The sequence below is a fragment of the Fistularia commersonii genome, chromosome 26 (assembly GCF_037954325.1).
Source record: "Fistularia commersonii isolate RoL2024-O1a breed Wild chromosome 26, RoL_Fcom_v1.0, whole genome shotgun sequence".
Lineage (NCBI taxonomy): Eukaryota > Metazoa > Chordata > Actinopteri > Syngnathiformes > Fistulariidae > Fistularia > Fistularia commersonii.
The window spans coordinates 8665454-8681136 of NC_141309.1; the positions used below are offsets into that span (position 1 = coordinate 8665454).

Below are 15683 nucleotides of genomic sequence, written 5' to 3' on the forward strand. Positions count from 1 at the left end.
GCACAGTCCAATGCCCACTGTGATGCTGCCACTGCTGGAAGGGTTGTGATTCGGGGGAGGCTCTAACATTGTAGGTGGCACAGTACTGCTGACAGCAACAGATATTTTTGACATTTCATCAAAGGCTGCAGTATGTGGCAAGAGTGTGGACAGGTGGGAAAAGGGAAATTTTAAATATGGCTCATATTATACTTAAATAGAAAGTGATGGTAAGATACTATATCAAGTTTTTTTAATCGTTAGATACAATTTAGCCAACTTACTGCTGTGAAATGTCCAAAATATACTAAATATAAACTTTCAGGTATTTAAACATAAACCCTTGAGGGTATATAGATGATATAAGGTGTAAATCATCACTGTTGAAAATGTATCTGATGTTTATTACACTTTGGCCCTGGAACATTATTTTCAAAAAGGAAGTGAAAATATGCAAAACCAAAACTTCTGTTTTCACTTTTGTCTAAAAAGAAATTTCATGTTTCCATTTCTCTCTCAAATTGCACATCGCTTCACATTGTGATGATGTAATCTATCCAGGTCATAGTGTGAATGAAGCTGCTCTCCAAAACCAGGTGGTGTTTACCATGTGACTTGGTAATATATCATACCAATAACAACAATTAACAATAAAAACAATAAATAAGTAATTTATCACTTAAAGGATCAAAACAACTGAGTCCAGTGCTATATTGATTCTCCTTTCCCTGAACCCCTTCTCTCCCCTGTCTCCTCTCCCTGTAAGTAAAGCCCGGATATCTCAGGCATCGATTCCCCTCAGGTGTCCTTCCTGTCTCCCTTTTTCCCTCCTTATCCTGAGGAGCCGGATTGCCTGGTGTAACTGGCGGGCCTGTCCTAGGTGGGATGAGAGAGAAGGGCTGAGATAACAGTGAGGAGGAAGTGGGTCCTGCCGCGACATGATAGCTTTAGTCCCCATCTAAAACTCTGTGACCTCCTATTTGGTCTTCTGTATTATATTCAATCTGTCCTCCAATGACAAGTATACAAAATACATCCCAAAAACATCTGTCATTTACCCTTTTTCATTTTATATTCCATTTCTTAAGAGGTTGACTTACTCTCTCTTCATTGTCCTTCAAAGTTGCTATTTTCATGTTCTTTTTAATACTATCTCAGTTGTCAGGATATGTCAAAATCTATTGAATTTACCTATTGAGTATTGCTTATACATTAATTGTAAAGATACAATTTGCTGATACGCAACCAAAGTGCTTGATGAATAACATGAAGAAAAAAACTGATACTATATCAAATATATTTCTGATCTTAAGGTGTAATAAAAACAAAAAATGAAGCAGTCCTATGTGTATACTAGCTGTTTGCGTGTGAACCTATGCATGTATTTGACCTATGACCATTGGCCATGTTAACAACGTATGGATCCAATTGGGCTGCCAGGAAGCTGACAAAGTGTCAGTGGTCAGTTGTGCCCACAGGAAGTGATCGATTGGGAGCCTCGGGGGTTGTCTGTGAGGTCTGTCTTAATCTATTTCCTGCAGAAAACCTGACTGTTTAGACCACATTGTGCTGAGTTTTGCTACATCCCTCAAAAATAATGCTAACATTTGAAAAGTGACCGTCCAAATTCAAACTGTGCAGATTTACTTTGAAGTTTCTCAGATTTCATCTTTTGAATAAGTGCTTATAATACTTTTAACAATGATGTACTTCAAGACAAATGAAAATTCAATCTTGATTTTCCATTCTGTCATTAATTTCCACCCACTTGGCTCAATCCAACCCACTGTCCATGCTGCAATGTGCCATTTTAGACCATATCTCAGTTTACTTATTTGTTTGCCCTCTCCCAAGCTGCCACTTTGGTATGTCCACCCTCTGCTGGTAATATTCCACTGCTAGTGAGCTAAAAAGGGTGGTATGATGCGAGTGGATGGTGAAAAGGGTGCTAATGTTATGTGTGAGCAACAGTCTTCAGAGTCTACAGTGTCATAAGAATGAGTCTGAAGACTTGCAAATATTCAGATGTTATTCCCCTTCTTACAAAAATCATTCACGTACCCAAGGTAGGTTTGTTGAAGTGGGAGAAAGAAACATTATAAGCTACTAAAACACCTCCACCCATAGAAATAACAGTGTTATACTCCAATATGCCTCTCTGTCCCCGAGTTCATATTTGCTACACTCTCAGAAGACTCTTATTGTTGAGGGCTGTTTAGGGTGTTTCTCCTTCATCCCCCTGCTACCCACCATACTTACACTCATCCATCCTCCTATTCCCTTGAGACTTACTTGTCTGTTGCGTTCATCCATAATCCGCGTGATCTGAATCTTTTTCCTCCCCATCGTCCCCGTCTCTTTCTTTCTCTCTTTCTACAGAACTTTATTCTTGCTTCTCAGTCCTCTTTGTTCTTCTTCCTCTTGCCTCTTCTGCTCTTTCTTTATCTGTCTTTTTCTGCTTTCTATTTGTTCCAATCAAATCAAAGATTCCAACATCTGTACCTGCAAGAAAGAAAGGGGGAGGTGGAGAAGAGGATAAGCATTAAATGATATGAAATATGGCAAAATACTGAGAGAAAAAAATATAAAAGTGGCATCATGGCAGCCACAAGGGAGGGTGAAGAAAGACAAAGAATCTGTCAACAATGTTGTGAGAACTGCTGTGTTTTTCACTGTCGATATCATGCAAATCAGTTTCTGCATTTTTTTTTTTCCAAAGCACAGACTATGAGAGGAGACAGTGCTGTCAGGATCTCGCCTCGTTCATAGAGAGTTTGACAGTGTTTTGGAAGTGCCGCTAACTTAAACGCTCTAATCACCAACACTGTAACATTACCTTGAGAATGAGAAATACATTTTGTTTCTTCCCACGAAGCTTCGCTGTATTGACAAAGAAACTGGCAGACTTTGTCTGCTCTATCTGCAACTCATCTCCAAAATGGCAGACTTGAGTAAGTGGATAGAATGCAGATGTAAATCTAAGCACAGTCTTGCCACATTTTGGCACAACCATGTCTTAAAGAAAAAAACAAAAGACAAAAAGTGCCAAAAGTGATCTCTCAAAACATGGTAAATGCACAGTTGAGAAACAGAAATCAAACAAAATCCCTTCATGGATTATATCCAGATGGAGACATCAGTGGGGGTATCTGAGAAGCATTGGATGACTTAAGGTGGATGGCTCACTCCGTGCACATGTGTGTGTGTGTGTGTGTGTACAAGTGTGTGTTCCTGTTTAAACCTGTGTTTGAAGAATGGAGGCCAACAGCTGATGTGTTGGACTTCATGTGCAAAGAGAGAGGCAACACACCAAAAGTTTGCATGAGCAAGTGTGTGTCTTGATTGGATATTCATGTGTGCGTGAGTGTGTGGGTGTGTGTGTGTGTGTGTGTGTGTGTGTGTGTGTGTGTGCGAGCGTGCGTGTGTGTATGTGTGTGTGTGTGAGTGTGTGTGCACATGTGTGTGTGCGTGAGTGTGTAGTCTTGTGTGAGCTTGGCTAAGCCAGAGATCCAGTGCATCTCTCTAGAGTGCTAAAGTAGGCCAACCCAATCTATCTCAGGGAGGAGCAGAAGAACTGTTGTTGTGTTTTCTTTTGACAGTAGAGGTGATAACGTCCCTCGTTATGCAAATGAGCATCCCATTATTTAAGCTCAGTGCAATGCAGGGAAGCTGTCATTGCCGTCACATAAAAAAAAATCCTCCATCTACCCTGCCTTTTTTTCTTTACTTTCTCTTTCTTCTCTCTTCTCTCCTTTCTGAACCAGATTTCCGGCACCTGGCAGCACAAGCATCAGACATTGATGTGGAAGACGACACTGCTTCACCAAAAGACATGACAGTCTCAGTCTCCCTCTCTTTTTCCTTCTCTCTTCTCTCATGCACCCTTGCTCTCTTGCTCACTCTCTCACATTGTCTCATTTGCACACTGCCTCACACATATGTTCAGATTTTACTGCTCTTCTTTTCCCTCCTCCCCTTTTTTATCATTTCCTTAACCGATGTATGTATTGGACATAGTCCATGGGAAAGTAAAGGAACCTTGATGTGGGCACAAAACATTGCCGTGCACTTGACCTCTTTCTAATAGGGATATGAACAATTGAGTAATGCAAAATAAATATTGAGGGACCCTGAGATAGACATAGACCCTAGACAGGAAACTAAATTATTACCTATTAGCAACATTGTGTGCAGGATTTTCAGAACCTCCCTTGTATTATTTTAAGATTTTTCAACATTACAGATGACAAGTCAAGAAAACCTGTGTTAAGTTTGGACCAGAAAGAAGTGTGCTTTTAGGGCCCCCAGAGACAGTCATTTATTAATTATACTTCCCTACTTCATTGATTATTATGCATAGTTGGGGGGTTTCCAGTAAAAAAAAAATTCCACCACAAAAAACAGACAAATAATGCAATCTGAACAATAATTGCTTGAAAAAAAAAACAACAGCAACAGAGTTGATGGTTTGGAAAACACCCACTTTTGCAAGAAATGGGATACAGACATAAACAAATGTTGGCAGTGAGGAAGCTAATAATAATAAGACTTAAAATTAACTCTGTGGCAGCTCTGAGGGTGTCATCCTGAACATTTTAGCATTGCTCTGTGTGTAACACACCCATCCTTAGACAGAGAAACAAAGAAATACCCTCTAAAAAGGAAAACAAAGAGGGATGTTGTCAGACGAACTAGGATTACAAGCCAGCACTAAGGCGCTTGCTACACGACAGCCAGACAGAATATCAATCAAGCCAGCATACCTCAATCCTAGGCTGACAACATCATCCCCTCCCAGTCTTTGTACTCAACACTAACCAGCTCGGGCATCACTCCAAAATACAGGGGGCTACCTCAGTGATCCCTGCCTCCTGGCTTCCTCCTCCTCCTCATTCCTCCTTCAGCCCACTGAACCTCTCAATGTCAACACCCGCTGGGGCAACACCTTAGGCCTTATGTAACAACGCTAAGACTAAGCCCATGTCCTGAACATTTAATCCCTGCTCTTGGCTTCCAGTCTCAGCCAACGGTCCCTGAGGTGAAGCTCTTTTGCTGTTTAGCCCCATGTCAGTTGCTCCCAAACTCTACAACCTCCTCCTCTCATCCTTTCTCACTCATGCCTCCGTTACCTCCTCCTACACAACATCGCATGGCCCCCTACCCAATACTTTACCCCTTTCTTCACACCCGCCTCCGTCCCATATGAGTGCCAGGCAGCTCATGGATAAAAACTGATTGCCCACCTCCTCACTGGGCTCCATTCCCTCTCCTTCCCCTCGTGGTGGATCGAGCATCAGCTAACTTAACAGATTACCACTGAATCACAGAATCCAATTTAGATTCGGGACGCCATGATAGAGAGGTGACCTGAAATGTGGGAAAAAGGCAACACCTTGTGAGCATGGTAAAGTGTTGGTAATTTTTCACAAGGGTTTGACACTGATGCCTGACCTTAAGAGGGCAAATATGGTGAGCAAGAGGTAAGAAATTAAATCAAGAAACACAATCGGAGATAGTGCACCAATTACAAACCAGTCTATAATTCCAAAATTAGATATTACAAAGAATAGCAAAAAGACTTTCTTTTTCTTCTCTGCCATGCGTGATTAATGGTAAACTTGCATTTACACAAAAGTAGTGACTGGAAAGATGTCTAAATGGGTGACCACTGATGTCAGAGAGCAGGCTGGTACCAGACAGACAGAAGGCTGTTTGATCCTCTGCTTGTTTTATACCAGAGGTCCCAAATCTCTGTGCTTTGAGTTGGAGAGGTGACAATAAAAGAGAAGGAGAATCAGAAAAACAAAGAAATTGAGAGAGAAGAGGGAAATGGAGTGAAGCGGGGAGATTTTTTGAACAGGCACTATGCCTCTCCAGGGGGAGGGGAAGAGCTCTACCCATGACCCTCCCATCTGTTAAGCAGACGGACAGAGAGAGAGCAGGAGAGAGAGAGGGAAAGAGAGAGAGAGAAAGAGAGAGAGATGAAGGCTGGGGGAGGATTTCGTGAAATGTAGAGGGAGCAGCGATTCAGCACATAGATCTAATGAGCATTCTCTCTCTCCATGTCTCAGAAGTGGGAGCTGAGAGGACGATGAGAACATCTACACTCTGTGCGCCAAAGGCTTGATTCTAGGTCGCCTCTTTCCCAAGTGTTTAGTCACTAAAACCAATATACAGCACACAGCTCTTTTTCACATTCTAATAGACGGTCTGTAGGGTACTTGTTAATGTGGCTTTGTTACCGAGGACAGGCACTGAAATGACTAAATCAATGAGATGACAAAAGGAAGAACTTTGACTGAAGCTTGGGACAAATTGATCGCTACAAAAAATGTTGTATTGCTGTCTCTGTGAAATATTGAAGGCAGCTTACACAAACTAATGGGAACAATACAAATACAAGTTGTGCACAGTCATCTTTCAGATGATTTCTACATTCAGAGAATTGGAGGAACGTGTTAGAGGAACATGTTGAAACCAAAACTGACAATCGAGTCAGTGCAATGTGTGCGGAATTGTGCTGACACTGATGTTCTCGAAACCTAATTCTACATGAATAGCAAATTGGGCAAGGTGATTTATCATGACAGGATTGGCTATGTTTTTCCAAGAAACCCCACCTCTACCACACAGTTTCAGCTCATGGTACATCTGCAACACATTTGGTAAAAGCATGTGTCCTGCAAAAAATGATATATTTATATAAATATATATATTTCGAATACATGATACCATTATTCTCAACCCCCCTAGGAAATGTGGTAGTGAAGATATTACACTAGGTAAGTAAACCTTTTAGGAGCTGTATGGTACATTAAATAAACACTCTCTCTTTTTAAATAAACTCTCATTTCCTTGAAGCTGTGGATGAAAATAAAGTCTTTGATACAGTTTACCAAATACATTTTTAATGTCAGCTGTTTTTTTTTTTCTCGTATGAATGTGCGTTTCCTTAAAATAATAAAAAAAAAAAAACCAAATAATACATAGTACAAGATTTATTCAGTGATTTATACATTTTTTGGAATTTGGACTTCTGGAGGTTTGGTGCATGCTGGTTTATTTGACAGTATTTACTATGGCTTATGTGATGGTGGTGTTTTGGAATGAGCTGGCCATGGCACTATTCAGACATAGTCCCTTTAAGTATGGATGAAGATACACCAACATAAATTAGATGAGAAGACTCAAGCAAGACGCAAGTCGATGGCCAGGCTGGATGAGAACAGAAAACTGTGTATCAGGCCTCATTGTGCCTCTAATGTCATTATAGGCAGTGACTCTTCTATGTGGCATGCCGCTCTCCCCATCTGTCAGAGCAAGATAGGCAGGATGACGAATGGCTATCACTGTTACTCCCCCCGCACACCACCATCACCACCCCACGCTAATGTCTGTATCTTTTTAGAGTGCTAGGGGAGAGAAGTGACCCAAACCTGGGCGGTAGCCCATGCGTGGGAGGGCCTCTACGGCTCTGAATCTCTGTAGATATTAGGGGTAATTTAACATGTTAGCAGCTAAAGAGATTAGCAACATCTGGGGATTAGTGTGATAGTGGTGGATCATCTTGTAATGTGTTCATTCTTTTTGTGAAGGTTCTAGCTAAAGTTGAATTGAAGAAGCCATCGGATTTGTGTTTGTGTGTGTGTGTGCACATGCATGTATGCATGCATGTGTGTGTGAGTGAGTGTGTGTGCATGTGTGTGGGTGTGTGCATGTGTGTGAGTAGTTATATTTATGATGCCTTCACCTGTCTCTCTGTATTAGTTCATGGTTTACTTAAATCATTAGCAAGAGTGAAATGATTTCGTATGTATACTATTTTAAAATACCATAGCAACCAGGCACCTGTCTATTGATGAAAAGGAGTGATCCAATAGATTGTGATGTTGTAAGTTTCACAATGTCAAAAACTCATAAGTGTGATTGGCTTCATTAGGTGAATTATGTTGTTATATGTAACACTCAAAAGCTTTAAGATTAGCTTTGAGTTACCTGCCACCAATGGCTACACATATCTTTCCACTTAAACTCCATGCTGTAACTTCAAACACACATGACGTTTATATTAATGAGATTGCCGACGCTGGTTCCACTCTCAGCCTTCATTCTTCATTCTTCTTCATTCTCAAACTTTGCCAAACGGTCTATGAAGACAGAAACTCAGGAAACACACGCACGGCTTAGTGGAAGGATGTGACATCAACATATGAAAGATAATTGGATTTTTTGAAGGTGCTGGCCTGCCTTTACAAAATATGAATTTAATGCAATCAAAATGTTTTGATTCAAGACAAGACGCTCTGTGGGTTTTGGGACTGATGTACAAAATATACATTTTGCCTTAACTTTGTTGGAGTGTTTTGATTCCATTTTTCTTCAACAATGTAACCTCAGAAAAAGGTAAGAATTTTTTTTTTTACTTTTATACAGATGCATTCTAAAAATATTAAAACTGACAAAGCAGTGATACATTATGTGGACTCAGCACCACCATAAAGATTATTTATTTTTATTTTTGCAAATAATTTGTGCCAAATTAGGAATACAAAAGGAGAACATACTAAAAACTTTAAGAATAATCACTTTGCTGAGAATTATTTTTTCATACTATATATTTTCTTTCTTACTTGTAAAAAAGTATTTTTCACAGACACATGTTGCATATGAATACAATATACTATATACTATATAATGTTTTTTTTTCTTGATTGCAGAACCAATTGCTGGGTTTTATCCTACAGTTATAATACAGGTTGAAATGAACTAGAATATGTTGCTCAGTGCATCGTTTGGGCAGCTGCACATCTCACTCAGCACCAGCAAACAGGGGCCTTGGGCCATCAGACCTAAATGGAGACAGGTTGCCATTCGTCAGAGGCAGTATGGAGACAGTTGAGAGCCATCTTTCCATAGCCCATTGCAAACTTCCCCAAGGACAAAATGACTTGACACAATGCGTCAACCCCATCTATGAAAGGAGGCCAAGGGCTGCAAAGCCACAGCTGCTCGGCCAGAGGCAGACAGGAAAGAGGACGCACATTTGATGGTGAGTCGTAGCTAGCAAGGATAGAGAAAGATTTGCTGCTTAGAATAAAGGGAGCATTCCCTATTAATTTTAAGCAATTTGCTATTGTCACAGTATTTATAGAATTGTCCAAAGAGGAGACTAAATTTTACCGCACATATACCCATGTGCTTGAAAAAAAAAGGCAACAGAAAAGGAGGAGCAAACGCAAACCACAATTTTCAGAAGCCCCGGAAGAGTGACAATGAATCACCATTTAGTGTATTCTTTCTGTCAGTGTCATAGGCAGCAGAAATGGCATAACATTCAGTCAATATAAAGCAGATGATAAGAGGAAAATCTACATAATAGAGTTAACAAATAAAAGTGTGTACACAGAGGAGTTTGATAGAGATATAACAGTATAACAGTTTGGAATATGGAAGTGATGCAGATTGTGGTGAAGCACATATCTGATTTTACACACATGTAACTGCACAAAGTTTCACATTACTGCCACAATTTCTCGCACTTCTCATCACGGCACCTCTCTTTTTCCTTCCAGTCATTATTGTCCGAAGAAAAGGACTTACGGGTAACGTGAACTGCTATTTCAAGTGTCGCACATGCTGTAACCGACGGTGGACAATGACGGGATGAGAAGCAGCATACACAAATACGCTATCACATAAAAACAACATTCTTTATTCACAGAGAATTAAACCTCTTTTTCATATTACAAAACAACAAACTAAAACATTGCGACATTTAAACATGGAAAAAAAACTACGTAGTGGAGTTACTGTATCAACCATCAACGAGTGTACCCAGCCCCCACAGGGACAGCCTCAAGTCATGTCACTAAGAACACAAAGCACTAACATATTCACCCAATTATGTTCCCTGCTGAGCATGACAATGTCTCAGGATGTTAGCAATGCTCTCTATTTGGAGGGGGCAGAAAATGAGTGACCATTTTGATTGTGTATGTGTGTGTGTGTGTGTGTGTGTGTGTGTGTGTGTGTGTGTGTGTGAGTCAGATTGGACGATGAGGATAAAGGCCCATCACCACAAGAGGCATACTCACTTAGGTATAAGTGCAACAACCCCTCCGGCTTCCCCTCAGTTTATCAACACCAGACATCGGCGTAAAGATGATCCACTGATGATGTCATCACACCCACAGCCCTCAATCCTTTTCTTTGCCTTAGCATTCTAATCACCCTAATTAAATGCTTTGTTCATTTAGAAATCTCTGATGACAATTTGTTTCACTCTACCCTACAGCAGTGGTGGCTGTGAAGAGAGGAGAATTAAATTTGATCTTCTGACAGCAATTATTAAGTGCTCCCTCCTGGCCTCAATCAAGACCCGCAGGCTAATGCTAACATGGCTAACCTTCATGAAACCACGAGGTGCACTTCTTTTTTCATCAGCGGCTTCACTTTGTCACCCCTTTTATTGCATTAACCGGCAAGTGTGTATCTGTGCGTGACAGACACGCACAGATACACAGATTCCTGGTGACAAGGAAAGAAAAAAACCTGCTTGCTCATTACAGTCACAATGGTTTACATATTTGCTGAAGGGGAGAGAGGCACATTAAATAATTTCCCTTTTTGGGTATTTGTCGTAACTAAGTCAGCATATTGTCAATGTCAGGTCTACGGGGAAGTTGTGGAATTCACATTTAACTTTTTTTGTGCTTAAACGGGACGCGTGTATTCCAAAACAATTTTTTTTTTTTTTTTTTTTTTTTAAGACTGTGACCGTAACATGTTAAGATTAAAACTGCTGATGTATCAAAAAGATCTCATACTGCTGACAGCTCAAAATGTTTGCCTGTATTCTCTCTTGTCATCTCCTTTCTGATCTCTGTTTTCTTCGGATCTCATGTTATTACCATGTAAGAATCCATACACCACAAGCTTTACACACTTTACACACCCCGTGTCCAATTGAGAGCATTTGTTTTCAGTCACATTTATTGTTAAAAAGAGGCAGAAAAACAGTTTTACATGTCATAGTGACAGGCTTGCTGAGGTGAAAAGAGAGAGAGACACACATTTATACACAGGGTCTATGCACAGCATGTGGGTAATTTGCGGCAAAGTAGAAGGTTGCACACTTCAACAAGGATGTCCTTCATAGAGTCGACCTTCTGTTTTTTTCCTGTCTTTTCCTGGTCCCTGTGCTCAGCTAGGAAACCGAGTAACCTAGATTGTGGAGCATGTAGAGGGGGGGGATGTGACAAAGAAATGAGAGACAGAAAGAGGGAAAGACATGTGCCAGAGACCATCTATACAAAAGCAGTGATAAAATGGACCGAGCACAAAAAGTGACAAATTATGTATCATATTGCCCCACCCAATATGAAGCACGAGAGGAAAACAACTTCTGCAATGATGTCAGCTTTATGGTTCTCTTTTTTCCTGCGTACTGCAAGCTGATTGTGTTGATTATTGGTGAGGATTGTTTCCCTGTTGATGCTGTGCATCATTAAACAGAGATTGTTCCGCTGTTAACATTTGTTTGAGCACAGCTGGTATAATGTTTCCTGGCACTGTCTCTTAACCACAGATGGAGACACAGACAATGTAAACTCAATACACAAGCTGTAGGCTCTGTATGTATTTTTTAAGTTACATGAGAGCAAGGGTTTATAATCCGAAGAGGATTGTTTTGAGGAAAAACCTTAGAAAGCCTTTCCTTTTGGGATTATCGACGACGTAAAATGACCCCGGCAGAAAAATTGTAAAATTATGAACGCCATTTATCTATTTTTACAATGCTTTACAGTTCCTTGGGCAACTGGTTGCGGGGAGTATGAGAAATAAGGTTGCATGGAGTGAGGAGGGTGTGTGGCAGCATACAGTACCTACAGATCAGCCTCTGTTTAGGGGAGTGGCCCCACCAAGGCCAAAGCTGGGCTAGACCCACTCCAAGTCTTTCATTAGTCAACGGCTGGGTGCTGTGCTTCTTTTTGGAGTGGTTAAGGGGGAACTGGCGAGGGACTGGCAGTTTGACTGCACTCCACTCCCAGCACCATCACAACCTGACCTCATCAAAGCGAGCGCTCGTAATTTGTCACAGAAAGCAGCCAATTAACATATGTTAAGGAGGAGGGATGACGAGAAGAAGGGAGGAGGGGAGGGGACGGCAAGTGAAAAAAGATAGCTCATGATTAAAGAGTCTGCACAGCTGCACAAAATCAAGATAGCAAAGAGAGGTTGAAAAAGACCTCAGACTTGGTAATCTGATAAAGCTCACTGTTACTTAACCCCCCGAAGCATGAGCAAGGGAGAAAGAGAGTGAAATAATAGACAAACAAATATTAAATTACTGCTGTGAAGTTACAAGCATTGGCAGAGTGCCTCTGCTCCAATATGTGGATACAGTCAGTGCCACTATATTACATGGAGATGACCTGTCAGGCCAGAGAACCACTGCCGTTTGACCACGTTCTAAATATAGCTCAGCACTCACCATTGAGCTGGATGTAGTTCACAGTTAGGCTAAAAAGTGCCAAGAGTTTTTAATTCTAAAGTCTGAATACTGATACACTGCATTTATGTATTTCCTTTTTTTATGAAAAAAAAAAAAAAAAAAAAAAAAGCTTAAATTCTGACTTGTTTATTTGGATTCCAATTCTTGTCTCTCATAGTTGATTTTTAACATGCGGTGTGTGGTTATTTATGTATGTGTGTGCGTCTGTGTTTGGCTGTCTCCATGTATGTGTACGCACTTATATCTCTGTTATTGTTGATGTTATTGTAGGAACATCTTGTGAGATGAGTTATATGATTTTTGCCTTGTTGTTGGATATGGTGGCAGGTTGAATGCATTAACAGTGCGCACCGATGCTGTTCTGTGTTCTGTCATTTCTCAGCCACCTCTGCCTTGTCTCTCAACTGATCACACAGGCTGACATGCAAGTTTGGGTCCAAGTCTGCCATCATCCTTTGCTACGTGCTATTTCAGTAAGAAAAATAACATGGCTTAGGGAGGAAAGTTACAATAAATCTGATTTTGGAATTGTATATCATTCATTTGGGAAATCCCTGTGATTTGATATGTAATGACAGAATCACATTTTGCCGTTTAATTTCTTATTGTGCTGTGTGAATTTAAACATTATCATTGTTACACGACAGTCATTGGGCAGGAAATACAAAGTAAACCAGAAATGGGGGGCAGAAAAGCATAACCTTAACTATATGCATAAATCATGGATGTTTCCTTTTTACTCCTCTTCCTCTCTTTTGCACTCCTATCTTTGCCATCAAGCATCAATCGTTACTTATTTATTTTTCCTATTTGGGAAGAAAAGGGCTCAAATTTAGGAACAGAGGAGTAAGGGAGTGGGGGGACGGAGAGAAGGCGGACAGAGGGGGTGGCGGCGAGTTGTATTTAGTTCACAAACCCTACTGCTTGGTTGAATTTTTCTACTCTCTGCATTGCGAGCTGGTGGTTCAGCGAAGGACCTGGCTGCCTGGAGTTCCCCACTCAACTCAAATCCCTCGGCTGCGAGGACAGCTGCACCGTTCACATAACCTCGCCTGCCCCCTCCTACTCCCCACCACCCCTTGGCTAATGATAGCAGAGCACGTCCCTTCTACACTGCAACAGCTTTTTCCACTTCATGTATACACACGCACACATACAAGGTGCACAAAAATGTGGAGGCATGCACGCATTAGTGGGCACAATTTATCCTTTTCCCCTTTCTTTGTTTCTTTGCCTCATTTTTCTCATATCATTCAATTTCTTCCCCTGCTCTTCACCCTGAGAAAAATTCCCCGGCCTTCTGACCCTGAGAAAGCCTGAGAACGTAACCCCCTTAAACACACACACACACACACACACACACACACACACACACACACACACACCCACACACGCTCAAGTGCTCACACGCTCACACACACATGTGTACCCGCATGCACGCACACACACACACACACACACACACACACACACACACACGCTCAAGTGCTCACACGCTCACACACACATGTGCACCCGCATGCACACACACACACACACACACACACACACACACACACACACACACACACACACACACACACACACACACACGACAAACACATAACCCTCCCTTCCAACTCTAAACTCCTTGTTTTTCCTCTCTTTACAACTGCACAGCGAGTGATCTGCATCACAGCTGTGTGTGGGAATGTGTATGTGCGGGTATATTTGTCCGGGGGTTGAGTGTGTGAATGAATGTATTTGCACATACCTGCACACACCAGTGTTCACACTGCATATGCTGTCTGTATATTGCAGCATAGCTTGAGTGTTATGCAGTAACTGGATGTACATATCCACTGTCTGTGTGTGTATGTGTGTGTGTGTGTGTGTGTGTGTGTGTGTGTGTGCGTGTGAACGATGGGGGGGTTGTGGCTCTGGCTTCTGCTGCTCCTACTGTGCATTATCCCAAATAAACAACTTATTACACGTGTACTTAACAGAGGGGAGCTGGTGAGCACAGGAAGCTAATCCGTGTTATCGTTCCCAGCGTTTCTTCTCTGATTAGGCTACAGCGAAGAGGAACCCATGAAGGAAGGCTGCTCAAGTGTAGGAGAAGTGTGGAGGAGAGAAAAGAGAGTAGGAAAAGAGAAAAACCGTTAACTTCCCACAATTCACTTTAATACTTAAAGTATCCATTCTCTCTCACTCTGTCTTTCCCGCTCTCTGTCCTGCTACCCTCTTGCCTCCTCTCAATTTGTCTCCCTGTGGATTTTGCACTGTTCTTCCTTGTTTTCAACCATCTCTCACAAGTGGGTCATCAACAGACCATGCAGCAGGATTTTGAAGAACATGGGAAGGGAAAAAAAAGGATGCTCTTTCTACAAGAACAATCCCAGGATTCTTTAATAAGTTTCTTGCTTATCAAATTAAGCTGTCAAAAGAACATTAATAACAGGCAGCACAATTCCCTTCATAGAGACAGGTTGGGGGGGGGACTTTTGAGAGAGAATAATTTATCTTTCGTGGTGTAAAAGGACACCAAGGGTATTAGAGATAATCGAAGATTTCTGCCTCTGTCTATTTGTTTCTCTTTCCCACTCTCAGTATTATTTCCGGACCCTAATTATAAGGTTCTAACAGTGTGTCACTCAGTCATGCATAAAATCATACGATTATTCAGAAAGATATAAATGAACATTTAATGATGATTTGTAGTTAAGTCAGAAAAAAATAGCCAAAAAAAGGTTGCTACATTTCAGGAAGCCTGATAAGAAAAATAAATATAAGAAAGCATTTTGACACTTGATAAACCTTTTGCATAGATAAGATTTACACTGGTGTAAACTATGAACAACTTAAAACAAATTCTATCCACATGCTCACCAGCATCACTGTCAGTAAACCAACAATCTAATCAAACATGTTGGTTCTTTATTGAGTTCTCCAAGCGAAATAGTCCTGTAAGAAAGTGAGAGCAAGATGTGAGGGAAACACTTTTATGCCCGTGACACAAAGAGTTAGTTAACTCTCTCAGAGCTCATCTACCTCAGATGCGGAGCAGAAACTATCAAGACACCTCGGCATACAGACAGCAGAGGAGAGAGAGAAAACCACCCTATGACCTTACTTGGAGTCGAAGGGCTGCAAAAGCAAGTCCTCACTTTAAAAGTTTCCTAGATTTCCTTGTGTTGCCTAGATATTTTTC

General features: G+C 41.1%; 1 protein-coding gene across 11 annotated transcripts in view; it reads right to left on the reverse strand.

The window, feature by feature from the left end:
* The window catches only part of mef2cb (myocyte enhancer factor 2cb), a 67465-nt gene that overhangs the window by 35361 nt on the left and 16421 nt on the right, over positions 1-15683 (reverse strand). For all 11 annotated transcript variants that reach the window (XM_086173497.1, XM_086173493.1, XM_086173492.1 and 8 more), the window contains one exon: positions 2272-2481. In XM_086173497.1, the coding sequence (XP_086029623.1) occupies positions 2272-2325 (54 nt within the window). In that variant the 5' untranslated portion in view covers positions 2326-2481. The remainder of the gene's footprint in view (positions 1-2271; positions 2482-15683) is intronic.